Here is a 25,512-nt window from a genome sequence, read left to right on the forward strand (position 1 = left end):
CTTCTGTGTCTCCCACATGAACGGATGGGCCTAAATACTTGGGTCCTCTTCCACTGCTTTCCCAGGCACACTAACGAGGAGCTGGATTGGAAGTGGAGCAGCCAGAATTGGAACTAGTGTCCATATGGGATGCTGACATTGCAGGTGGTGGCTTCACCTGCTAAGCCACAATGCTGGCCCCAGAAACTTTCTGTTCTTGTGAAACATAAATTCTAGTAGACCTTTTCTTGATAAAGAGCATCAGGCATGTTTCTTAAGGTTCAAGAAACCTTAAACTAGGTTGGGTTGGTTTTTTTTTTAAAGGCTATGTATTTAAATCATTGATTTTCATAATATTTTTAAAAATTTCATTCAGGCAGATTTGTCTGGAATTTTATAAGCAGCGCCAATATCAGTGGTTCATCTTTTGGTCTCTTTAATCATAGAAATAATTGAGAAGTTTTGCTTATCCATCATCTAGACTTCCAAGATTTTCTTATACCCTAATGAGTACAAAAGTCTTTTGTCTTATATGGTGTTTTGACCTGTTTTAGAAGCTATTGTTGTCACTGGCACTATGACATACTGGGTTAAGCTGCAGCACCAGCATCCTGCATGGGCACTGGTTTGGATCCCAGCTCTTCAACTTCTTTTTTTTTTTTAATTTTTTTGACAAGCAGAGTGGACAGTGAGAGAGAGAGACAGAGAGAAAGGTCTTCCTTTGCCGTTGGTTCACCCTCCAATGGCCGCCGCAGCCGGCACACTGCGGCCAGCGCACCGCACTGATCCGAAGGCAGGAGCCAGGTGCTTCTCCTGGTCTCCCATGGGGTGCAGGACTGGCTCTTCAACTTCTGATCCAGCTCCCTGCTAATGTGCCTGGGAAAAGTAGAATATGGCCCAAGAACTTAGGTCCCTGCACCCACGTGGGAGACATGGATGAAGCTCCTGGTTTTGGCTTGGCCCAGCCCTGTCCATTAGGACCATTTGGGGAGTAAAGCAGCAGATGGAAGATCAATTGATTCATATTTCTCTCTTTCTCTCTCTTTCCCCCCTCTCTGTAACTCTTTTTATTTTTTTTTCCAGAGAAAGGTCTTCCTTTTCCGTTGGTTCACCCTCCAATGGCCGCTGCGGCTGGTGCGCTGTGGCTGGCGCACTGTGCTGATCTGAAGCCAGGAGCCAGGTGCTTCTCCTGGTCTCCCATGCGGGTACAGGGCCCAACGACTTGGGCCATCCTCCACTGCCTTCCCAGGCCACAGCAGAGAGCTGGGCTGGAAGAGGGGCAACCGGGACAGAATCCAGCGCCCCAACCGGGACTAGAACCCGGGGTGCCGGCACCGCAGGAGGAGGATTAGCATATTGAGCCACGGCGCCTGCCCATTCTATTACTTTTAACGTATTTGAGTCTTTACATTTAAGGTACATTTTTCACAAGCAGCATGTATAGTTGAACTATCCAGTCTGAAAGCTTTACCTTCTAATTTAGGTGCTTATATAATTTATTTTTTTGTGTGTGATTATTGGAATGATTAGGATTGAGTCTGTCATCTTGCTCTTTGTTTTCTATTTGTTCTTATCTTTTGCTACTCTTTTGGCCTTGGGTCAGTATATTTGTTGTTCTATGACCTTTTTGACTTGCTAGCTATAATGCTTTGTTATTTTAGTGATATATTGAGTTTTTATCATGCATATTTAGCCCAACAAAGTCTACTTTTAAGTGATACCAAAACACTTACATAATAAAAGTACCTTATCTTTATGCTTGTATATGTAGTGTAAATATTTTATTTGTACATGAATTATAAATCTCATAATCTATTATTTTGTTTAAACAATCAGTTGTCTCTTAAAAAGAAACAACCTTACATATTTATATATGTATTTACCAACTTTGGTATTCTATATAACTCCAGATTTCTGTCTAGTGTCCCGTTTGTCTTATTTTGCTAGTGCTGTGCCTTAAACAGCAGATATCCATCTTCACAGTTCTGAAGATTGGAAGTCCTAGATCGAAGTGCTGACAGGTTTGGTGTGTGATGATTGCTTTTTGTGTGGATTCTCTTTGTTTTGTTAGGCAACTGGGTAAGGAGAGTGCATGCAAGGTCTCTGACATCTTACATCTTTTTTTTTTTTAGAGATTTATTTATTATTTATTTGAAAGTCAGAGTTACACAGAGAGAGGAGAGGCGGGGGGGGGGGGGGTGTCTTCCATCTGCTATTTAACTCCCCAATTGGCCGCAACGGCTGGAGCTGAGCAAATCCGAAGCAGGAGCCAGGAGTTTCTTCTAGGTCTCCCATGTGGGTACAAAGGGACCAAGGACTTCAGCCATCTTCTACTGCTTTCCAGGCAATAGCAGAGAGCTGGTTATGAAGTGGAGCAGCCGGGACACCAGCCGGCACCCATATGGGATGCCAGCACTGCAGGCGGTGGCTTTACCCGCTGCACAGTGCCAGCCCCTTTGATATCTTTTCTAAGGGCACCAATCTCATCATGGGAGCCCCACATTCATGACCTCATGTAATCCTCATTACCTACCAAAGGCCCCGTCTCCACATACAGTGAAATTGGGAGCTGGGACTTCAACATAGGAATTTGGGGACTGGGGGATTACAATCTACTTCACAGTAATATTCCTGCTTACTGAAAGACTTCAACATTTCTTGAGAACGAGTCTGCTGGTAGTGAATCCTTTTAAACTGCAAATGTTTTGTCCCGTTCTTGTCCCACTAAGACATTCTTTGTCCCAAAAAGAATGTCTTAGCCTCTTTCATTTTTTTAAAAGATTTATTAATTTATTTGAAAGGCAGAGCCACAGAGAGGCAGAGGCAGAGAGAGACAGGGAGAGATCCAGAGGGCTCCTATCCAGTGTTATACTCTGCAGATGCCTGCAGTGGCTGTGATTGGATCTGCCCAAAGTTGGGAGGAGCTGGGAATTCAGTCCAGGCCTCTCACATGGGGCTTCTGTTGGCCTTCTGACATCTGCATTAGCAGGACTCTTTTTTTTTTTTTTTGACAGGTATACAGTTCATTGGCATTAATACATTTTTACTGATGCACAGCCATTACCACCATCCATCTCTAGAACTTTTTCGTTTTCCCAAATTGATGCTCTCTATCCATTAAGCTATAACTTCCCTTTTCCTGCTTTCCCAGTCCCTGGCAACCACTATTGAACTTTCTGTCTCTGAGTTTGATGATTCTAGGTTCCTTATGTAAGTGGAATCACACAGGATTTGTCTTTTGGCGACTTGCTTATTTTACTTAGAATAATGTCTAAGATTCATCTTTGTTATACGTCAGAATTTCCTTCCTTTTTAAAGTTGAATAATATTCCATTGTTTATATGACACTTTTTTAATATATCCATTTTTCCCTTGTCTTTTTTTTTTTTAAGATTTATTTATTTATTTATTTGAGAGGCGGAATTACAGACAGAGAGATGGAGAAACACAGAGAAAGGTCTTCCTTATACTGGTTCACTCCCCAGATGTCTGCAACAGCTTGCAGCTGGGCTAATTGGAAGCCAGGAGCTTCTTTCGGGTTACTTGTGTGGCTGCAGGGGGCCAAGCACTTGGGCCATCTACTGCTTTCCCAGACCATAGTGGCTGAGTTGGATGTGGAGCAGCCGAGACTCGAATCGGCACCCAAATGGGATGCTGGTGCACAATTTTCCTGAATTATAGTTTTTATTTATTTATTTATTTTTTTGACAGGCAGAGTGGACAGTGAGAGAGAGAGACAGAGAGAAAGGACTTCCTTTGCCATTGGTTCACCCTCCAATGGCCACCGTGGGTGGCGCACTGCGGCCGGCGCACCGCACTGATCCGAAGGCAGGAGCCAGGTGCTTCTCCTGGTCTCCCATGGGGTGCAGGGCCCAAGGACTTGGGCCATCCTCCACTGCATTCCCGGGCCATAGCAGACAGCTGGCCTGGAAGACAAGCAACTGGGACAGAATCTGGTGCCCCACCGGGACTAGAACCCGGTGTGCCGGCGCGGCAAGGCGGAGGATTAGCCAATTGAGCCGCGGCGCCGGCCCCTGAATTATAGTTTTTGATTGTTACATTTTTATTTCCAGAGACTCCAGTTAGACAGATTGGATCATCTTTGCCTGTTATCTATTTCAGCCATTTTTTTTTCTTTCCTGATTTTTTTGTGGACGTCTTTTCTTCAGTGCTCCTTATTACATTTCGAAGTGAGGTGGGAGTGGTGTATTTGATTTTTTTTTTTTTTTTTTTTTGGACAGGCAGAGTTAGACAGTGAGAGAGAGAGACAGAGAGAAAGGTCTTCCTTTTTCCATTGGTTCACCCCCCAAGTGGCCTCTACGGCTGGTGTGTTGCAGCTGGCACGCTGTGCCTATCCGAAGCCAGGAGACAGGTGCTTCCTCCTGGTCTCCCATGCGGGTGCAGGGCCCAAGGACTTGGGCCATCCTCCACTGCCTTCCCGGGCCACAGCAGAGAGCTAGACTGGAGGAGGGGCAACCGGGACAGAGTCCGGTGCCCCAACCGGGACTAGAACCCAGGGTGCCGGCGCAGCAGGTGGAGGATTAGCCTAGTCAGCCACGGCACCGGCTTCTTTTTTTTTTTTTAGAGTTTTTCATTTATCTTTTTTCTTTCTATTCACTATCTAATAGGACATAGGGTGATTTAAAATAAATTACTATACACTAAATTTAAACATTATTTTTGGATTTTAAATCTTGAAGCAAATATTTGTGATCATGTGTGTATGCTTTGGAATTAGGCTAGTTTTTACATAACTGTTCATATGACAATTACTGTTCCAGTATATTACAAATCTTAATTTTTATGGCTTTTCTTCATTCTTGATCTTAGTTTCATTTTTATACTGCAAAGGATCTTCTGATGGTTTATGTGCAGGTTTACCACAATCATTCATTCTTCAGAGGGCTCTATTAGCCATAATGTAGGTAAGAGATACAGAAAACTACTACTTTTAGTGTCAACCACTCTGATCATATTTCTTGTTTTGTATTAGGAGCCAAAGGAGGAGAATGGATTACAGAAAACAAAGACAAAACAGTCGAACAGAGCAAAGCGTCTGGCTAAAAGAAAAATTACACGTAAGTTTTCATATTTATGTTGAAAATGGTTTGGAATTTTCATAGGATTGACACTTTTTTTATTATGAGTTCTTCACAAAATGAGGTGTGTGCTTCCTGTTTATCCTGGAGTCTTAAAATTTTAGGAGTTGCTTATAGAGTTACCCACAGTTTATACAATTGACTTGTTAGAGACAGGGTGTTGAAATTCAAAGTATGACTTTCGTAGACACATTGGGCTTAGATGTTCACTTTATCGCTTGTTGTATGAATTTTAGGCAAGTTACTGTTTTTAGCTTTTCTCTGTTTCCTCATCAACAAAATGCAGATAAACGTTCACTAGAAACTCACTTAGAAGAGGCTAATGGTACCTATGACTATTTTTGTGATTAGAATCCTTTGCTGGGGGCCTCCATTGTGGCTAGCAGGTTAAGTTGCCACTTGCAACACAGGCATCCTTAATGGGGAGGGGGAAGGAAAGAAAGAAAGAGAAAGAGAAAGAAAAAGAGAAAGAGAAGGAAAGTAAGAAAGAAAGAAGGGCTGGCTCCATGGTGCACTAAGTTAATCCTCTGCCTGAAGTGCCGGCATCCCATATGGGCACCAGTTCTAGTCCCAGATGCTCCTCTTCCAGTCCAGCTCTCTGCTGTGGCCTGGGAAAGCAGTAAGAAGATGGTCCAAGTCCTTAGGCCCCTGCACCCACGTGGGAGACCAGGAGGAAGCACCTGGCTCCTGGCTTTGGATTGGCACAACTCCAGCCGTTGTGGCCACTTGGGGAATGAAGCAATGGAAGGAAGACCTTTCTCTCTGTCTCTCCCTCTCACCATCTGTTACTCTACCTATCAAATAAATAAATAAATAAATCCTTGAAAGAAAGAAAGAATTCTTTGTTGGAAGTTTTGTATTCACTTCTGTCTGTGTTTTTCAATTATGATGTTATTTATTCATTATATTTTTGCATTTTTTTTTTGCAGGAGTCTTTTTTTTTTTGAACATCAGAGTTAACACAGAGGAGGAGAGTCAGAGAGACAGAGAGAGGGAGGGAGGTTTCCATCCCCTGGTTCACCCCCCAATTGGCTGCAACGGCCAGAGCTGCGCCAATCCAAAGCCAGGAGCCAGGAGCTTCTTCCAGGTCTCCCACGTGGGTGCAGGGGCCCAAGGACTTGGGCCATCTTCCACTGCTTGCTTTCCTAGGACATAGCAGAGAGCTGGATTGGAAGAGGAACAGCCGGGACTTAGAACCGGCGCCCATAAGGGATACGGGTGCTGCAGGCGGAGGATTAACCTACTGCACCATGGCGCCAGCCCCTATCTTTTTTTTTTTAAAGAGAGTTTTTTGTGGGTTTTTATGGTTTTTTATTTGTTTTTAAGATTTATTTATTTATTTGAAAGGCAGAGTTACAGAGAGGCAGAGCCAGAGAAAGAGAAAGAGAGGTCTTCCATCTGCTGATTTACTCCCCAAATGGATGCAACGGCTGGAACTGCACCAATCCGAAGCCAGGAGCCAGGAACTTCTTCTGGGTGTCCCATGTGGGTGCAGGGCCCAAGGACTTGGGTTGTCTTCCGCTACTTTCCCAGGCCAAGGCAGAGAGCTGGATTGGGAGTAGGGCAGCTGGAACTCAAACCAGCGCTCACATGGGATGCCAGCACTGCCTTACCTGCTATGCTACAGTGCTAGCCCCATACTATTATATTTTCTATAGATTTTTTTCTTTCTAGATTTATCTATTTAGACATTTCACATAAATGGAATCATAATTTATAGTCTTTTATGGCTGTTTTTTTTTTCACTTAGCATTTTTTCAGGTTCATCTTGGTTTAGTATGCATCAGCATTTTGTTCTTTATTATCATTTAAATATTGCTGTACCTCATTTTGTTTATTCATTTATCATTTGATGGGTATTTGTATTGCTTCTTCTTTTTTGGCTGTTAGGATTAGTGTAGCTATGAAAATTCGTGTGTAAGTTTTTGTGCAGGAATAGATTTTCATTTCTCTTGGGTACTTTAAAAAGTTTGTGGAAACTAGAATGGGTTTTTTGTGTGTGTGAAATAATGTTTGAAATTTATGCATTGTTTTTTCATGCTACTCATTTTCTGTGGACATTTTGATGACCATTTTGAAATGTGGATTTCAAGATTTTTTTTCAACAGAACTAAACATTAAAAAAAAAAAATTATTTGAGCAGCTGGAATTGTGGCATAGCAGGTTAAGCTAAATGCCTGAGATGCAGACATCCCTTATGGATGCTGGTTGGAGTCCTGGTTGCTCTTCCGATCTAGCTTGCTGCTAATCTACCTGGGAAAGCCCAGAAGGTAGTCCAAGTACTTGGGCCTTTGCACCTTGGCCTCTTTGTCCATTGTGACCATCTGGGGGAATGAACTAGTGAATGGAAGATCTCTCTGTCTCTCAGAAGTTAGTGCTTCTCTTTCTTTCTTTCTTTCTTTCTTTCTCTCTTTCTCTCTTTCTCTCTTTCTCTCTTTCTCTCTCTCTTTCTCTCTTTCTCTCTTTCTCTCTCTCTCTTTCTCTCTTTCTCTTTCTTTCTCTTTCTCTCTCTTTCTCTCTCTTTTCTTTTCTTTCTTCTTTTTTTTTTTTTTTTTTTTTTTTTTAAGATTTATGTATTTGAAAGCAGAGTTGAGAGGCAGAGTGAAAGAGATCTTCCAGATCTTCCATCTGGTGCTTTACTCTCCAAATAGCTGCAGTGACCAGAGTTGGTCCAGGCTAAAACCAGGAGACAGGAGCTTCATCTACTTCTCCCATATGGGTGGCAGGGACCCAAGCACTTGGGCCATCTTCATCTGCTTTCCCAGGCACATTAGCAGGGAGCTAGATCGGAAGTGGAGCAGCCAGGACTCAAACCAGCTCCCATATGGGATGCCGGCACTGCAGGCTGCAGCTTAATCCACTCTGCCACAGGACAGCTTTTATACAGTAGACTGGTGTATTTCTCTCTCGATACTTGATAGTCTGATTTTATGAGTGGGTGCAGGATAGGACTTTTTTGCTATTCCATCTGAAATATGCACTGTATCCTTGAGTCTAGGAGTTTGAGACTTCACATTGATTTTTCCTATTCCTTGTTGGTGTAGGTTCTCTGATGATTTGGACTTTGACAGTTTCCTGTCCTGTTCCCTAGAGTTAAAGAATTATTTTTATATTTTCATTCCCCAGCTGCAGTGTGACTTCACCCGTGGCCTAGGAACATTAGATTTTATTGTCCTTCTTCCAACATCTTAAGGCTTTTGTTCAGTATGGGAGATGAAGATTATTGTGGGCTTCCTTGCTTTCCTGTCATTAGCTGATCTTTTCCTCCTGAGGGTCTGTACAAGAGAGGCTTTCTCAGATCTCTTCCCTACCCCATTATTTCTCATGGGCATATGTTAAACTCTGGTAGTAAAGCCTATGAGCAAGTGCAGATTTTTGTGTCTGACTCCAAAGGATTCTTCACTCTCATACTCAGACCTGACTTATAGTAATTCATTAAAAATTTGGCTGATTTGGCCAGCGCCGCAGCTCACTAGGCTAATCCTCCGCCTTGCAGTGCTGGCACACCGGGTTCTAGTCCCGGTGGGGCACCGGATTCTGTCCCAGTTGCCCCTCTTCCAGGCCAGCTCTTTTCTGTGGCCAGGGAGTGCAGTGGAGGATGGCCCAAGTCCTTGGGCCCTGCACCCCATGGGAGACCAGGAGAAGCACCTGGCTCCTGCCATCGGATCAGCACGGTGCACCGGCCACAGCGCGCCAGCCGCAGCGGCCATTGAGGGGTGAACCAACGGCAAAAGGAAGACCTTTCTCTCTGTCTCTCTCTCTCACTGTCCACTCTGCCTGTTAAAAAAAAAAAAAAATTGGCTGATTTTTTTCTTACTACCTTATATGGGGTTTGATGTCTATCGCAGCTAAGCAAGTGCTGTTGTCTTGCTTCTCCTTGGAGACCTCCATATTTTCTTAGATTCTGGGCTAGTTGATTGCCCTGCGTCTTAACTGATAGTTTCAAGAAAAGATGTAAACAGTTTTTATCATCCTTGTTGTGAGAGTAGGAAAGTTTTCTATATTGTAACTAGGGGACATAATAGTTACTCTGAATCTTAATGAGCAGCAGATTCTCTTTTTGTCATTACTAAATTTGTACCTTTGTGAAAGTTGTTTAACTGTAGTTAATTCCATTTTATTTATTCTGGTTAGATTCTGACTGAAGTTAATGATCTTGGTAAGGTTGATACTTGAATATTTTGTTTGCTAGTCTGAATTTGATGTCCTTTCATTGATACAGAGCTGTTCCCAATCAGGGATATGAGTTCTTCATTGGATCGTATTTCTGAATGCTTCCTTTAAGAAGAATTTTTTAGAATTTTATTTATTTGAGAGACAGAACCCTCATCCATTGATTCACTCACCAAATATTTGCAATATCCTGTGGTTGGGGCCAAAGCCAGGAGCTGAGAACTTAATCCAGGTCTCCCTTGTGGATCCAGGAATCCAATTACTTGAGCTATGACCATTGCCTCCCAAGGTCTACACTAGTAGGAAAAGCTACAGTCAGGAGCTAGAGCCAAGAATTGAACCCAGGCACTCTAATATGGACCCAAGTGTCTCAACCACTAGATTAAGTGTTCACCTCCAAGAAGAATTTTTTAATGTCTTTTTTATCCTTTTGGATTTCAGTCATTAATTTAGAACAGTGGTTTTCAGTGTGGAACTATTTTGTCAAGGGACATTTGACATTGTCTGGACAAATTCTTGGTTATCACTGCTTAGGGTGATGGGGTGTTTCTGGCATCTACTGGGAAGAAGTTAGGGATGATGCTAGTTATCCTATAGTGTAAAGGACAGCCCTCCACACCAGAAATTGCCCAGAGAGCTGGACTGGAAGAGGAGCAACCGGGACAGAATCCGGCGCCCCGACCAGGACTAGAACCCGGGATGCCGGCGCCACAGGCGGAGGGTTAGCCGAGTGAGCTGCAGCGCTGGCTGGCGTAATTGTATTTTTAACTTATATAAGCAGAAGGTTTAGAAGGATTTGCATATGGTCAAGATAAGAACAAATAAAAATCTGGGCTGACCTTATCCTATGACATTCTTTCTTAAAAGATGGTATCAGGGGCTGTAGCTGTGGTATAGCAGAAACCCCTAGCCTGCAGTGCCACCTGCAGTGCTGGCATCCCATATGGGCACGGATTCAAGTCTCAGCTGCTCCTCTTTCTGTCCAGCTCCTTGCTAACGAGCCTAGGAAAGCAGCAGAAGACAGCCCAGGTGCTTGGGCCCCTGCACTCGCGTAGGAGACCCAGAAGAAGCTCCTGTCTCCTGGCTTTGGATTGGTTCAGCTACGGCCATTGAGGCCATTTGGGCAGTGAACCAGTGGATGGAAGACCTCTGTATCTCTGCTTCTGCCTCTCTGAAATTCTGCCTTTCAAATAAAATAGATAAATTAAAATTGATCTCTCTTGTGTGCCCTTCTAACAGATGGCAGCTTTATATGATATGCCACAATTCAAGTTCCCATTGTGGACTCTTGAGTCTTTCTGTTCCAATTGGAACTGCTTAATCTCTTATGCTTGAAAACTGAAAGTGATTGTTTATTGTTTGAGTCTAAAGCAGCAGTAAACTTGTTTCATGATTCTCAACTTAGAGCATTGAGAATGTTGTTTATTAATGCACCATTGGTTCTACTAATTGAATCCTGGCCTTTACCTTAACCTGTCTTCCTGAAGATTTTGTTTCCCTTATCCGTATCATACATTCCAGGTTTATGATTCTATTTTAGTGGACTGCATCCTTTAGTTGCATCCTGAGTAAGGATAATGGGGAGGTAATTTTTGAGTCCTTACATGAATGAAGGTGTCTTTTATCTTCACATTTGATAAGTCATTTACTTGAATAAAAATTATATTTTGAATCTCCAGGATTTTCTTTTTTTTTTTTTTTTTTTTTTTTGACAGGCAGAGTGGACAGTGAGAGAGAGACAGAGAGAAAGGACTTCCTTTTGCCGTTGGTTCACCCTCCAATGGCCGCCGCGGTAGCGCGCTGCGGCCGGTGCACTGCGCTGATCCGATGGCAGGAGCCAGGTGCTTCTCCTGGTCTCCCATGGGGTGCAGGGCCCAAGGACTTGGGCCATCCTCCACTGCACTCCCTGGCCACAGCAGAGAGCTGGCCTGGAAGAGGGGCAACCGGGACAGGATCGGTGCCCTGACCGGGACTAGAACCCGGTGTGCCGGCGCCGCAAGGCGGAGGATTAGCCTAGTGAGCCGCGGCGCCGGCCGAATCTCCAGGATTTTCTTCAGAGTCTGAAAGTAATGCTCTGTTGTTTCCTTGTTTCCAATGTTGCTGTTGAGAAATTTTTTAAAAATTATCTTTTGTTAGCTGGAGGTTAATAGTTTGTTTATTCTCAGAGTTTCAGAGTGTTGAATGTTCATAATGATATTCTATGATATGTATCTTTTGTCATTTATTCCATTGGGCATTTAGTGAATCTCTTAACCTAGGTACTTACTTATTTCAGTTCTTAATTTAATGAATAAATTCTATTTATTCAAGAGGCAGACACACACACACACACACACAGAGGAGAGAGAGATAGAGTACATACAAGCAAGATATTCCTATCTGCTGGTTAACTCCACACATACTTGTAGTGGCCCCGCAGCTGGGACTGAAGGCTGGATCTGAGAACTCAATCCAGGTTTCTCATGGTGGCAGGAGTGCAGTCACTTGAGCCATTACTGCTGCCTCCCAGGGTCTACATTAGCAGGAAGCTGGAGTCAGGAGAGGAGCCAAGTATTAAACCCAGACACTCCTTTTTTTTTTTTTTTAAGTTTTTAAAATTTTTATTTAAGGGATACAAACTTCATGCATTAATGTATACAAGTTTGGGAGCATGGTGATTCTTCCCCTCTTACCTCCCTCCCACCCATGCTCCCACTCATCTACCTCTTCCCTCTCCCTCTCCCTTTCCCATTCTTACTTTTTACAAAGGTCAGTTTTCAGTTAATTTTATGAGATTAACCCTACACTAAGTAGTGGGTTCACTGAATAGTATGAAGAAAAAAGGAAAAAAGAACAGAAACAGTCTTATGTTTGATGTGGGTGTGTTATTGCTAGGTCAAATGTTTTTCCCTCTTCAGTTCTTACACTTTGTGGTACTATTTCATTGTAATTTCTTCCTTTTCATTTTCTGTCATTTTTCCATTTTCTTTTTCTGGATTTCTGATTATCTCTTTGTTGGACCTGCTGGGACTGGCCCTCACAGCAGGTCATCCCATAGAGCAACCCTTGCATCACTAATTAGATGACCTGTTGTGAGGCTTCATATATAATAATTTTTTGTGTTTGATTTCTTTGCATATAATTGTCTTTCTTCCCCCTCTATGTAAGATCAGTGTGTATGTTCTGTAAAGGAGGATGTTTTCCTACTTAATTATAATAAAGGCTTACTCAGTTTAACTTTTACCAGTTGTCTTTTTTTTTTTTTTTTTAAGATTTCTTTTATTTATTTGAAAGAGTTACAGAGAGAGGTAGAGATAGAGAGAGAGGTGCTCCATCCACTGGTTCACTCTCCAGATGACCGCAATGGCCGGAGCTGCGCTGATCTGGAGCCAGGAGCTTCCTCCAGGTCTCCCACGTGGATGCAGGGCCCAAGGACCTGGGCCGTCTTCCATCGCTTTCCCAGGCCATAGCAGAGAGCTGGACTGGAAGAGGAGCAGCCGGGACTAGAACCTGTGCCCATATGGGATGCCGGCGCTTCAGGCCAGGGCTTTGACCTGCTGCGCCACAGTGCTGGCCCTGTCTTTTTTTTTTTTTTTTTTTTTTCCTAAACCAGTTGACTTTTATAGCAGTCATGTTGGGGCTGGTATCATGGTGTAGCAATTTAAGCCTCCACCAGTGATGCTGTCATCCCCTTTGGATATGTGTTGAAGTCCCTGCTGCTCCATTTCTGATCCAGCTCTCTGCTAATGTGCCTGGGAAAGTAGCGGAAAATGGCCCAAATACTTGGGCCCCTGCACTCCCATGGAGACCCTAATGAAGCTCCTGGCTCATAGTTTTGGCCTGGCCCAGCCTTGGTCATTTTGGCAATTTGTTGGAGTGAATCAGTGGATAGAAGGTATCTCTCTGTCTCTCCCTCTCTCTATATAACTACCTTTCAAATAAATAAGTTAAGCTTAAAAAAATAAATCATGTTTTATTTCTCTTTAGTCTCCTTCATTTTGAACAGTTCCTTAGTTATTCCTGGACCTTTATGACCTTGACTTTTGAAGACTATAGGCTGGTTATCTTTTTTTTTTTTTTAATTATTTATTTGAAAGGTAGAGTTGTATATAGAGAGATATACAGAGAGAAAGTTCTTCCATCCGTTGGTTCACTCCCCAAATGACAGCAACAGCCAGAGCTGAGCTGATCCGGAGCCAGGAGCCAGGAGCTTCTTAGGGTCACCCACATAGGTGCAGGGGCCTAAGCACTTGAGCCATCTTCTACTGCTTCCAGGCCAAAAGCAGGGAGCTGGATTGGAAAAGGAGCATCAGGGACTTGAACCAGCGCCCATGTGCAGTGCCAGCGCCACAGGCACCAGCCCCAAGGCTGGTTATCTTATAAGATGCTCCTTAATTGCTTTGTTATTTTATTATCTAATTTGGAACATGATCTTTGGCAGGAATTTCAAAAACTGATGCTGGTGTCTTTTTTATTATTTTCTATCATGGTGCATGATTTCAATTGTCTTAGGTGATGTTCACTGTGATTAGCATCATAAAGGTGCTTTCTGTAGGCCTTTTCTACTGCAAAGCTCCGTTTTTTTTGTAATTGGTACTTTGTAAGAAGATACTCTGAAACTGTGTAAACCATTTGTCATTAGATTGTTTTTTTTAACAAAGATTTATTTATTTATTTGAAAGGTAGAGTTACAGAGAGAGCGAGAGAGCGAGCGAGCTAGCAAGATTTCCCATCTGCTGGTTCACTCCCCAGATGACTACAATGCCCAGAGCTGGGCCAATTCAAAGCCAGGAGCCAGGAGCTTCTTCCGGGTCTCCCACGTGGGTGCAGGAACTGAAACACTGGGGCCACTGTCTTTTGCTTTCCAAGGCCATTAACAGGGAGTTGGATTGAAAGTGGAGCAGCTGGGACTCAAACTGGTGTCCGTATGTAATACTGGCAGCTTTACCCACTATACCACGGCACTGACCCCTGTCATCAGATTTTTAATTAATTTGTTTACACTTGTGTAGACTCATAGTTTTCTTTTAGTCAGTGGATTATAATTGGTTATAATCACCCTTTAAAAAATTTTTTTTTAAAGATTTATTTTTTCATTTGAGAGGCAGAGTAACAAAGAGAGGGAGAGACAGAGAGTTCTTCCATCCACTGGTTCACTCCCCCAAATGGCTGCAACAGCTGGAGCTGGACTGATCTGACGCCATGAGCCAGGAGCTTCTTCTGGGTCTCCCACATGGGTGCAGGGGCCCAAGGACTCTTCAACTACTTTTCCAGGCCATAGCAGAGAGCTGGATCGGAAGTGGAACTGCCAGGACTTGAACTGGTACCCATATGGGATGCTGGTGTTGCAGGCAGTGGCTTAACCTATGCCACAGTGCTGTCCCCCTCTTTTATCTTTTACAGTCCTCCAAACCTCTACTTCCAATAAACATTTGTTATACTTTCTCACTCAATGTCTGCATTTTTGGAGGGTCCAACTAATACAATGCTAAACTGTTTCCAGTTTGGCCAGTGGAGGCCCAATGTCTCCTATTGATTCATCCCCACCTTTATGAAACACTGACTTGCATTCTGGCATAGTTAGATGTTCTAGATTCATTTTGAGCTTTCCCTTCCCCATACTTGGAATCAACCGTTTCTCTAAGGAGTCCTAGTTCCTTTGAAAAATGATATTTAGGCTGGCGCCGCGGCTCAATAGGCTAATCCTCCGCCTTGTGGCGCCGGCACACCGGGTTCTAGTCCCGATTGGGGCACCGATCCTGTCCCGGTTGCCCCTCTTCCAGGCCAGCTCTCTGCTGTGGCCAGGGAGTGCAGTGGAGGATGGCCCAAGTCCTTGGGCCCTGCACCCCATGGGAGACCAGGATAAGCACCTGGCTCCTGCCATTGGATCAGCGCGGTGCGCTGGCCGCAGCGCACCTACCGCGGCAGCCATTGGAGGGTGAACCAACGGCAAAAGGAAGACCTTTCTCTCTGTCTCTCTCTCTCACTGTCCACTCTGCCTGTCAAAAAGAAAAAAAAGAAAAAAAAGAAAAAAAAGAAAAATGATATTTAAAAGCCAAGATTTGTTTATAGGTATGTTCAGCACTATTGATACTGTTAGTCCCAGGCCCTCTGTAACTACACATATGGGGAATAATTAATAAATATTGATTCCTGTAATTTTAATCTAATACCAGTGATTCTTTATATGTATGTTAATTCTTTTCTCCAGTGATAAAAGTAACCTGGCTTCTACTATTCTTAAGAATTAAAAAAAAATATTGGTTTTCATTTCATTTAATTTGATAACCAGTATAACAGAGAAACAGACAGAAGTCTTCCATGTGACCCAAAAGCCTGCAATTGTCAGTGCTGGGCCAGGCTAAAGCCAAGTGCCTGGAACTCCATCCAAGTCTCCCATATGGGTGACAGAGTCCCAAGTACTTGAGCCATTATTTGCTGCTCTCCCAGATTGTACCTTAGCAGGAAGCTGGATTAGGAGTGGAGAGGGACTCAGTCCCAGGGGCTCTGCTTTTGAGATGCAGGCATCCCAAGCACCATTTTATGCCAAATGCCTTCCGCACTCTTAATTTATTCTTATTTAATTAGACTCTTTTTATGCTGCTGATCTCCCAAATCCAGTATCACCTTTTTTTTTTTTTTTTAAATTTTTGACAGGCAGAGTGGGCAGTGAGAGAGAGAGAGAGAGAGAGAGAGAGAGAGAGAAAGGTCTTCCTTTACCGTTGGTTCACCCTCCAATGGCCGCCGTGGGAGAGAGAGAGAGAGAGAGAGAGAGAGAAGTCTTCCATCTGCTGGTTCACTCCCCAATTGACCACAATGGCCAGAGCTGCACCGATCTGAAGCCAGGAGCCAGGAGCTTCTTCTGGGTCTCTGACATGGGTGCAGGGGCCCAAGGACCTGGGCCATCTTCTACTGCTTCCAGGCAGAGAGCTGGATCTGAAGTGTAGCAGCTGGGTCTCTAACCAGCACCCACATGGGGTGCCTGCGCTTCAAGCCAAGGCATTAACCCTCTGCGCTACAGTGCTGGCCTCTTTACCTGTTTGGATACCCTCCTCATCTCACTTGGATTCCAACACACCATGCTAGTCCATTTCCTACTGTGGGCTCTCTGGACTATTGATTTGTGTTCTGAGGTACTCCCACTCATAGATTCCTTCCTTATTTCTAGCATGGCATGCCAGGCTGCCCAGCATAACGATTGTGAAATTGTCCTTGTTGTGTGTAGCAGAAGTTCATTGTTGAGATGCAGTTCTCTATGCAGCTATGCCACAGTGCTGGCCCCAATGATGCAAGCATCTTAACCACTGGCTAAAAACTCATCCCTCATTCTGGTTTTAATTTGTATTTCTTTGATGGCTAATGAGCACTCTTTACATGTTCTTATTGGCTGTTTGCATACTTTGCTTCTTTAGGCAGCTATTCAGATCTTTAGCCAACTTTTTTTTTTAAAGATGTGATTATCTTTATTATTAAATTATGAGTTGCTTATGGTAGTTTTGCAAATAGTTTCTCCCAGTCTGTAGTTTGCTTATTTGTTTTCTTAGTAGTGTCCTTTGTTGACAATGGAAGTTTTAAAATTCTGTTTTTTTTTTTTTTATTTTTGTCTAAGAAATCTTTTTGCCTATCCCTAGGTAGATATTCTTTTTTTGGAAGATACTTTGCTTCATTTCTTATGTTTAGGTGTATACCCAAATTAATTTTTAAGTGTGGTTTGAGGTAGTGGTCAAGGTTTATTTTTCCATACAGGAATCCAGTTGTTCTAGGATGTTTATTAAAAAGACTTTTCTCTATTTTGATATTTCCCTGAAACCTGGGTAGAAAATTATTTGTATGAATGTTCCTGACTCTGTTCTGTTTCAGTGATCTGTTTGTTGATACTTAGGTCACTACTGTGCAGTCTTGATTACTATAGTAATCAAGCAAGTTTTGATGTCAGGCAAATAATTTCTCTACCTTTTTTTGTTTGTTTATTTAAAGATTTATTTATTGAAAAGCAGAGTGATAGAGAGAGAGAGGTTTTCCATCTGCTAGTTTACTCCCCAAGTGGCTATAACAGCTGACGCTGGTCCAGGCTGAAGCTAGGAGGCTGGAGCTCCATCTGGGTCTCCTACACAGGTGGGCAGGGGCCCAAGTACTTGAGCCATCTCCGACTACTTTCCCATGTGTATTAGCAGAGAGCGGGGATTGGAAGTAGATGTATGGAATGCATATGTTGTGTCTTAGCTTACTACACCACAATGTGGGTCCCTCTACCTTTGTTTTTGATTATTTTGATTGGTTGCTGTAGATCCTTTGTATTTCATTCATGTTTCAGAATTTTCCATGAGAATTTTAAAACCAATTTTCAGTTTTATAAGAAAGCATGCTGGGATTTTGAATGAGGTTGAGTTGAATCTGTAACAGTCTTTTTATGACACACACAAGTAGCATTTATTGAGCAACTACCCTGCTAACTTAAAATCTAAAAGAAGAGAGACTTTTTAAGAGAAGTTTTAGGTTCACAGCAAAATTTTATAAATAATATAGTATTCCCACATACCACTTGCTGATACCAATTTGCCTATTAATATTTCCATATTAGTAAGCTGTGTTGGTTCTTGCCACGTGTTCAGAGAAGAATTCTGAATACTGGCTCAAACAAACCAGGCAGCATGGTAAGTTTTTAAGCTTTTTATTTAGTAAGAGAAATGCATAGGGGAGTGAGGGCTTTAAGGGAGAAGGAAAAGTCTGGAAATTAAGTTGGGGTTAATACTGAGCAGAGAGCAGGCCAAGAGGTGTGTGCAGTGAGCGTTTGGTTATGAGCAGCCACAGACAGCTTAGCACTAGCTGCGAAGCGAAGGCAAAGAGAGCATGTGGGCGGCCCTGAAGGCTCAGGGCAGCAAGGGCATCCAGGGCGGGGAGGGAGAATAATGGCCAGGCCCACATCTTCCAGGTCTTTTATCCACTTCCAAAGGGGAGTAGTCATGTAGCCTGCTTGGTAAGTGGGCATACAGGTGTGGTCAGATTGGGGGGTTGAGGTCACACAGGGGACGTGGTGAAGGTATGGTCTTCCAGCTCACAAATTAATCCGTTTTGTCCTATATGCCTGCTTACATCATTGCCTCCACACATGCTTAAGCTCCCCCACTGTCAACATTTGGCAAAAGAGTAGACATATGTTACAGTTAATGGAACTGTATTATACCAGCACATTGATATTGAGTGATCACTTAATTTTTTTTAAAGATTTATTTATTATTTATTTGAAAGATTACACAGAAGAGCAGGGGAGAGAGAGAGAGAGAGATGTCTTCCATCCACTGGTTCACTCCCCAAATGACTACAAAGGCGAGCTAGGGCCATCCAAAGCCAGGAGCCAGGAGCTTCCTCCAGGTCTTCTATGTGGGTGCAGGAGCCCAAGCACTTGGGCCATATTCCACTGCTTTCCCATGCCATAGCAGAGAGCTGGATCAGAAGTGGAACAGCTGGGACTTGAACCGGTATCCAGGCACTGCAGGCAGTGGCTATCTGGAGGGTTAAGGAAAGCTGTAGTTTGGAAATAACATTCCAGCTGAGTTCTACAGGATGAATAGAAATGAACTAGGCAAAGAGGATGGGGAGGAGGGATCCAAGGGCTAAAAGCATTTGAACACCCTGAGGCTAGGGGGTCATTGGCTCACTAGGTGCTAAAAGAAAGCTAGACTAAATGTAAATGTAAATGTTGAATATTTTAAAAAAGAAAAAGACTGAGTCAAAGTAGCACAAAATAAATTAGGGTAAGCAATCCCTAAAATTAAACCCAAGCATTAAACATGCATCCTTGGGTGAGAGTTTGGTGTAGCAGTTAAGATGCCAGTTGAATGTCCACATCCCATATTTGCGTTTATGAGTTCAAGTCCTGGTTTTCCTTCTGATTCCAGCTATCTGCTAGTTTTGCACTCTGAGCCACAGCAGATGATAACTCAAGTAGTTGGATGTCTGCCACCTAGAGAGGACACCTAGATTGAGTTCCCAGGGCCATAGGTCCTGGCCTTGGCCTGCACTAGCCTTAGCTGTTGCCAGCGTTTGAGTAGTGAATCAGTGGATAGGAGCTCTGTCACTCTGTCTCAGCCTCTCAAATAAATAAAAAATTTAAAGACTTGTATCCAACTGAATTTGAAATGACCTTAATGAAAACAAAAATATAGGGGCTGGTGCAGTGGCATAGTAGGTTAAGCATGCTCCTGCAATGCCAGAATCCCGTATGGGCATCGGTTTGAGTCCTGGATGCTCCACTTCCAATCCAGTTCCAAGCTAATGGCCTGGGAAAGCAGTGGGAGATGACCCAATTGCTTGGGCCCCAGCACCCAGCTCCTATCTTTGGCTCTGCCCAGCTCTGACCATTGCTGCCATTTGGGGAGTGAACCAGCAGATGGAAGACCTGTCTATCTCTCCCTCCCTATGTCTGTAATTCTGCCTCTCAGATAAATACATAAATCTTTAAAAAAAAAATAAAAACATAATCTGTCAAACTTTGTGGGATGCAACTAAAGAAGCATTTATAGGGAAATGTACAGCTTTATATAATCACATGAGAAAAGAAAAAAACATTTAAAATCAATGATTCAAGCTTCCCACCTTAAGAAGCTAGACTATGAAAAGTAAAATTAACCCAACATATGTAGGAAGAAGTATGAGGAACAGAAATCAATGAAAGATAAGCATACAATAGAAACAAAATTTAAAAACTGGTACTATGAAAAGATAAAGTGCCATAAACCTCTCAGTAAAAGGATAAGAAAAAAATAAAGTATAAAGAATTGAGGGGACAGCATTAAAGATACTACAGTCATGAAAAGAATAATAAAGGAATACCGTGAATGATTTCATACCAGTAAATTTGACAACTTGATTTATGCGTTCTCTGTGGGTGTGATAGCTTCCCCAAGTGTACAAAAATTAGTTTTTGGAAGGCAAGATCCATTGAGCATCCTACAGTGCTGACCTCTGATAGAAAGAGTGAAATCAAAGACTCCTTGAGTGGAACTCAACTCTTAATTAGATTGTATAGACTCAGGGAATTGTCTGAAATCAGTTCCTATCACAAAGGCAAACAGCTCAATTTTAAAATTCATTCAACATGTGTCGTGTTCCCATTTATGTGCAAGGCATTGAATGGGGCACTGGGGACATATTTGGTGTGTGGTAATCCATTATAGTCATTATGTTTGTTGATACTACAGTTCCATTTTTTTATAAAAGATTTATTTATTTATTTGAAAGGCAGCGAGTTAGAGGCAGAGAGAGAGGGAGGGAGGGAGAGGGAGAGAGAGAGAGAGAGAGAGAGAGAGAGAGAGAGAGAGAAATATTCCATCTGCTGATTCACTCCCCAAACGGCCACAATGGACAGACCTGGGCCAATCTGAAGCCAGGAGCCAGGAGCTTCTTCTGGGTCTCCCTTGTAGGTACAGGAGCCCAAGGCCTTGAGCCATCTTCTACTGCTTTCCCCAGCTATAACAGAATTGGATCAGGAGAGGAGCAGCTGGGACTTAAACTGGTGCCTATATGGGATGCTGGCCCTACAGCTCCATTTTGACCAGGGAAAATCTTTTTTAGTTGACTCCTGAGTTCTTCTGATACAATTCTTAATGTTTGATAAGTTACTTGCTCACAGATATGACAAGTATTCTAGTTCATCTTGTATATTTCATACTCCAGACTTGGAATCAGCCATTTTTTCAGTGTATTCCAGGTGCTTTTAATGGAAAATGGTGTTTGGAGGGCACATTCTGGTCAGTAAGGATATTTTTCACTAGGAAAATCAGAATTCTGAAGAATAAAATCATTCTGGTTAAATGTCAAGTGTAAACATTAGCAGAAAGCTTCAGAGTAGGAATCAAATTTATTTATTCATCAAGTATGTATTGAATATCTATCATGGGCAGATACTCTTTTATATGCTAGAGATACAATACAGACAAAAACTCTGCTTTTGTGGGACTTGAAATCTAGTTGATCCAGAATTCTTGTTGTAACTACTGCTAATGATCTTGGCCAATATCTTACTTTTTGGGACTTAGCTCACATGTAAAGTTATAAAATTGTACTGAATGATCTATATGTAGTATTGAAAAGTTTAATAATTCTGTTTTTGCCTCCATGTTTACTCAATATTTGTGGTATTCCTTCCTCCCCTTTCCCTAAATTCTTGCAGAGATGACAGAAGAAGAACAGTTTGCTCTGGCTCTCAAAATGAGTGAACAGGAAGCTAGGGAGGTGAACAACCAGGAGGAGGAAGAAGAGGAGCTTTTGAGGAAAGCCATTGCTGAAAGCCTGAATGTAAATATGCTATGTTGAAAAAGTTTGTTGGGGATTGATCAGCAGTGTTCTTTGACTTCCATAGTGTTCTAGTTACACTAGGAACTACCTATAGTAGCTTATATGGTTTTCAACTAACAGATATTTCCTCCAATAATTTTTAAAGTCTGTGTTGAATTGTTGGTTAGCTCGGTTTGATGTGTTTTGCTAATCCTATGTGAAAGAGTTTTCTTCTATCCCACAGATTTTCAGTCCGTGGCTTAAAAGAACCGTAGTAAGTTTGCAGCTTCTGAAAAGGTTACAGAATACCAAGAACCCAAAAAAGGGAACAAGATAAGGCATTTATCTCCCCTGATTGTGGGAAAAGCAAGGGGTATGAAAGTGGTGGGTAATGGAGAGAAAGAATTGGTAGTTTTAAGAGTAATCAAATAATGTTAAAGTGTGACTTAAATATGCACTTGAAATGATTTGAAATGTGAAAAATACTTGACAATGGCAGGTCTTGAGCTATCCCTCATGCCATTTGCATCTCTTTATTTAACAATGATTTAGTATAGTGATATAGTACATCTCTTCGCATGTAGGCGTTCGATACCTGTTGTAGAATTCATTTAAACTGAGCCATCTACTTTCGGAGAGGAGAAACTCCTAGGGACAGTGGCCTTCCCTTTTTGTCCTTCCTGTGACCCTTCATGTATAGCTGTTTTAATAATAAACCTGGTCTGGTGTGGAATCACTTGTTTCAGAGCTGCCGACCTTCTGATGCTTCTGCTACCAGATCTCGACCTCTGGCCACTGGACCGTCTTCACAGTCCCACCAAGAGAAAACCACAGACTCTGGGACCACTGAAGGCATGTCTCCCTGTTCTGACTCCTTCCTTCCACTCGTGAAGTATAAGCTTACCACAGGAATGTCATGCTGAAAGTAGATACATACAAATGCCCAAAGTCCCTTTGGTGATGTTAAAGAGGTTCAATTAGAAAGTAGTTGACATCTCACTAATATCCAGTTTACCTTATCTCCAAGGAAAAACCAACATTTTATTAAACCCAAAGAAGAACCCTTCTTATTCACATTATGTAATTCTTGGTAAGTGATAGCTTACCAAGCCCTCTTAATAAAAAAGTTTGTCCTTAGCCCTACTTTTTCTCAAATACCTACAGGCATATGGCAGCTGGTACCTCCATCACTGTTTAAAGGCTCCCATAAAAGTCAGGGAAACGAGTCTGAGGAAAGAGAGGAGCCTTGGGACCACACTGAAAACACTGAAGAGGAGCCGGTCTCTGGCAACTCAGGAAGTTGGGACCAGTCAAGCCAGCCAGTGTTTGAGAATGAGAACGTTAAATGTTTTGACAGATGTACTGGCCACTTGGCTTCTCACACAGTGTGTGGGAAACCACAGGAAAGTACTGGGAGGGGTCGTGCTTTTCTCAAAGCTTCCCAGGGCAGGGGGGACAAATCTAGGCACTGTCTGCCTACCCCAGATGCCAAAGGTCTTCAGGACATTGGGGGCAGTGTGAACTACTTCTGGGGTATTCCATTCTGCCCTGCTGGAGTAGACCCAAACCAATACACCAAGGTCATTCTCTGCCAGTTGGAAGTTTATCAAAAAAGCCTGAAACTGGCTCAGAGGCAGCTCTTAAAAAAGAAAGAGTTTGGGGAACCAGTGTTACCTAGACCTCCTTCTCTGATCCAGAATGAATGTGGCCAAGGAGATCAGACTAGTGAAAAAAATGAAGGCATCTCAGAAGATACGGGAGAAGACAAAGAGGAAAGGCAGGAATCTAGGGCATCTGTCTGGCACTCAAAAACCAAGGATTTACAAGAATGCCCAATTAAAAGCTTGAAAGAGAAACTTTTGTTGGAGGAAGAACCAACAACCAGTCATGGTCAGGTAAGGGTCAGTGATACTGTAATTAAGGGTGATTTATTCACAGGTTAAACAAGGATTATTTTAGCTATTTATTATTTTTGTGGTCTCCCCACCACTGATTACTAAATATGTGCTCACTGTAGAAAATCAGGAGAGTACAGAAGAATACAAGGAAGAAAAAATTACCTGTAATTCCAGCACTAGGAAACAGTCATCATTATTTCTATGCATATATATTTTTTGTTTTTAATTTTTGTACAAAATGAAGACTCTACTGTGTAAACTTTGATCCTTTTCTGTACTTTATAGTTTATCCTAGATCATTTTCTGTTTATTAAATATACTTGAAACATCAAATACCACAATTTATATTTTATTTTTAAAAATTTTTATTTTTGGGCTCAGCAGATTAAGCGTCCTGCAATGCCAGCATCCCATATGAGTACTGATTTGAGTCCTGGCTGCTCCACTGCCAGTTCAGCTCCCTGCTGATGTGCCTGGGAAAGCAATAAATGATGGCTTAAGTACTTGGACCCCTGCTACCCATGTGGGAGACCCAGCTGGAGTTGGAACTCCAGGACTCTGTCTTCCTCCTGGCCAAGCCTTGACCTTTCTGGCCATTTGGGGAGTGAACCAGCAGATAGAACTACCTTTCTCTCTCTGTAACTCTGTCTTTCAAATAAATAAAATTGAGTAGATAATAAATTCACATGGCTCAAAATTCCTGTAGCAGCAGGGCCAGCAGTGTTGCTCAGCAGGTTAAGCAGTTTAAGCCACAGCATCCCATATGAGCACCAGTTTGTATGGCTGGCTGGTTTACTTCTGATCCAGTTTTCTGTGCCTGGGAAAGCAGCAGAGGATAACCCAAGTACTTGGGGCCCTACCACCCACATGAGAGACATGGAAAGTACCTTGCTTCTGGCTTCAGCCCGGCCCAGCGCTGGCATTTGCAGCCATCTGGGGAGTGAACTAGCGGATGGAAGATCTGTCCTTCCTTTCCCCTTTCTCTGTAACTCTGTCTTTCAAATAAATAAATAAAATTTTTTAGAAAGTTCCCCCAGCTAATCAGTTCTGCTCTTTGGTTTCAGTCTGTGTTGCTGATTTCTAGTGTATCCGTTAAAGATATTTTATGTAGTGCAAGCAATGCTTGTACTTATGATAACATACTGTCATCATTTTGCACCTTGCTTTTTTCATTTAATGTGTCTATGAGACCATTCCATAACAGTATATAAAGAATTTATTTTGAACATGACTGTATCATGCATGGATGGGTCATAGTTTATTTTATCTAATACTCTATTGTTAGACTTTAGGTTGTTTATGATATTCTACTATTAAAAATAGTACTTTGTGATTACTCTTTGACTGAGGATATCTCATCCACATGGGAGATATTGTAGGATAGTTTCCTTTAGATATGATTGGTGGATCAAGGGATACGTGCATTTACAGTTTTGTTAGCTATCGCTAAATTGCCCTCCAGAGAGGTTGTATGTTAATCTCCTACCAAGCAATGTATGAATAGTAGTTTTTTCACATCCACACCAATACAGTATTAGACATCTTGACCTTTACCAGTCTTGAGCTGAATAATGGTATTTCATTGTAGTATGAATTTTTATTTATCTTATTATTTGTGAGGTTAAACTTTTCTGTACACATGAGACCCATTTTTATTTCTTTTCTGTCTGTTGAGGGCTTTTTGTCATTTTCCTTCTTCAAATTCTCTCTCTCTTTTTTTTCACGATTTATAGGTGCCCTTTATACATTGGGAGAAAATAGTCCTTTGCCTATGAAATGAAGAACAGATAGTTTCTCAGTATACTAACCCCACCCCCAGTGGTGTATTTCTGATTATGCTTGTTGTTTTCTATAATTTACTGAAACCATTCTCCATCTGGGGACATTTAGGTTGCTTTTACTGGTTCACTCCCCAAATGCTTGTAGTGGACTTGGATCAGAAGCCAGAAGCCAGGAGCCAGGAACTCAATATAGGTCTCCCTTGGGTGGCAGAGCCCCAACACTTGCTACCTTCCAGGGTGTGCATTAGCAAGAAGCTGGAATTTGGACCAGAGGTATTACTTGAAACCAGGCATGCTGTCTATGGAATGTAGGTGTCCCAACCAGTA

General features: G+C 42.4%; 1 protein-coding gene across 2 annotated transcripts in view; it reads left to right on the forward strand.

The window, feature by feature from the left end:
- The window catches only part of UIMC1 (ubiquitin interaction motif containing 1), a 115,918-nt gene that overhangs the window by 15,824 nt on the left and 74,582 nt on the right, over nucleotides 1-25,512 (forward strand). For both annotated transcript variants that reach the window (XM_062188645.1, XM_062188646.1), the window contains exons 3-6: nucleotides 4,973-5,057; nucleotides 21,403-21,527; nucleotides 22,253-22,358; nucleotides 22,671-23,401. In XM_062188645.1, the coding sequence (XP_062044629.1) occupies nucleotides 4,973-5,057; nucleotides 21,403-21,527; nucleotides 22,253-22,358; nucleotides 22,671-23,401 (1,047 nt within the window). The remainder of the gene's footprint in view (nucleotides 1-4,972; nucleotides 5,058-21,402; nucleotides 21,528-22,252; nucleotides 22,359-22,670; nucleotides 23,402-25,512) is intronic.

The sequence above is a fragment of the Lepus europaeus genome, chromosome 4 (genome assembly GCF_033115175.1).
Source record: "Lepus europaeus isolate LE1 chromosome 4, mLepTim1.pri, whole genome shotgun sequence".
In the NCBI taxonomy this organism is placed as follows: Eukaryota; Metazoa; Chordata; class Mammalia; order Lagomorpha; family Leporidae; genus Lepus; species Lepus europaeus.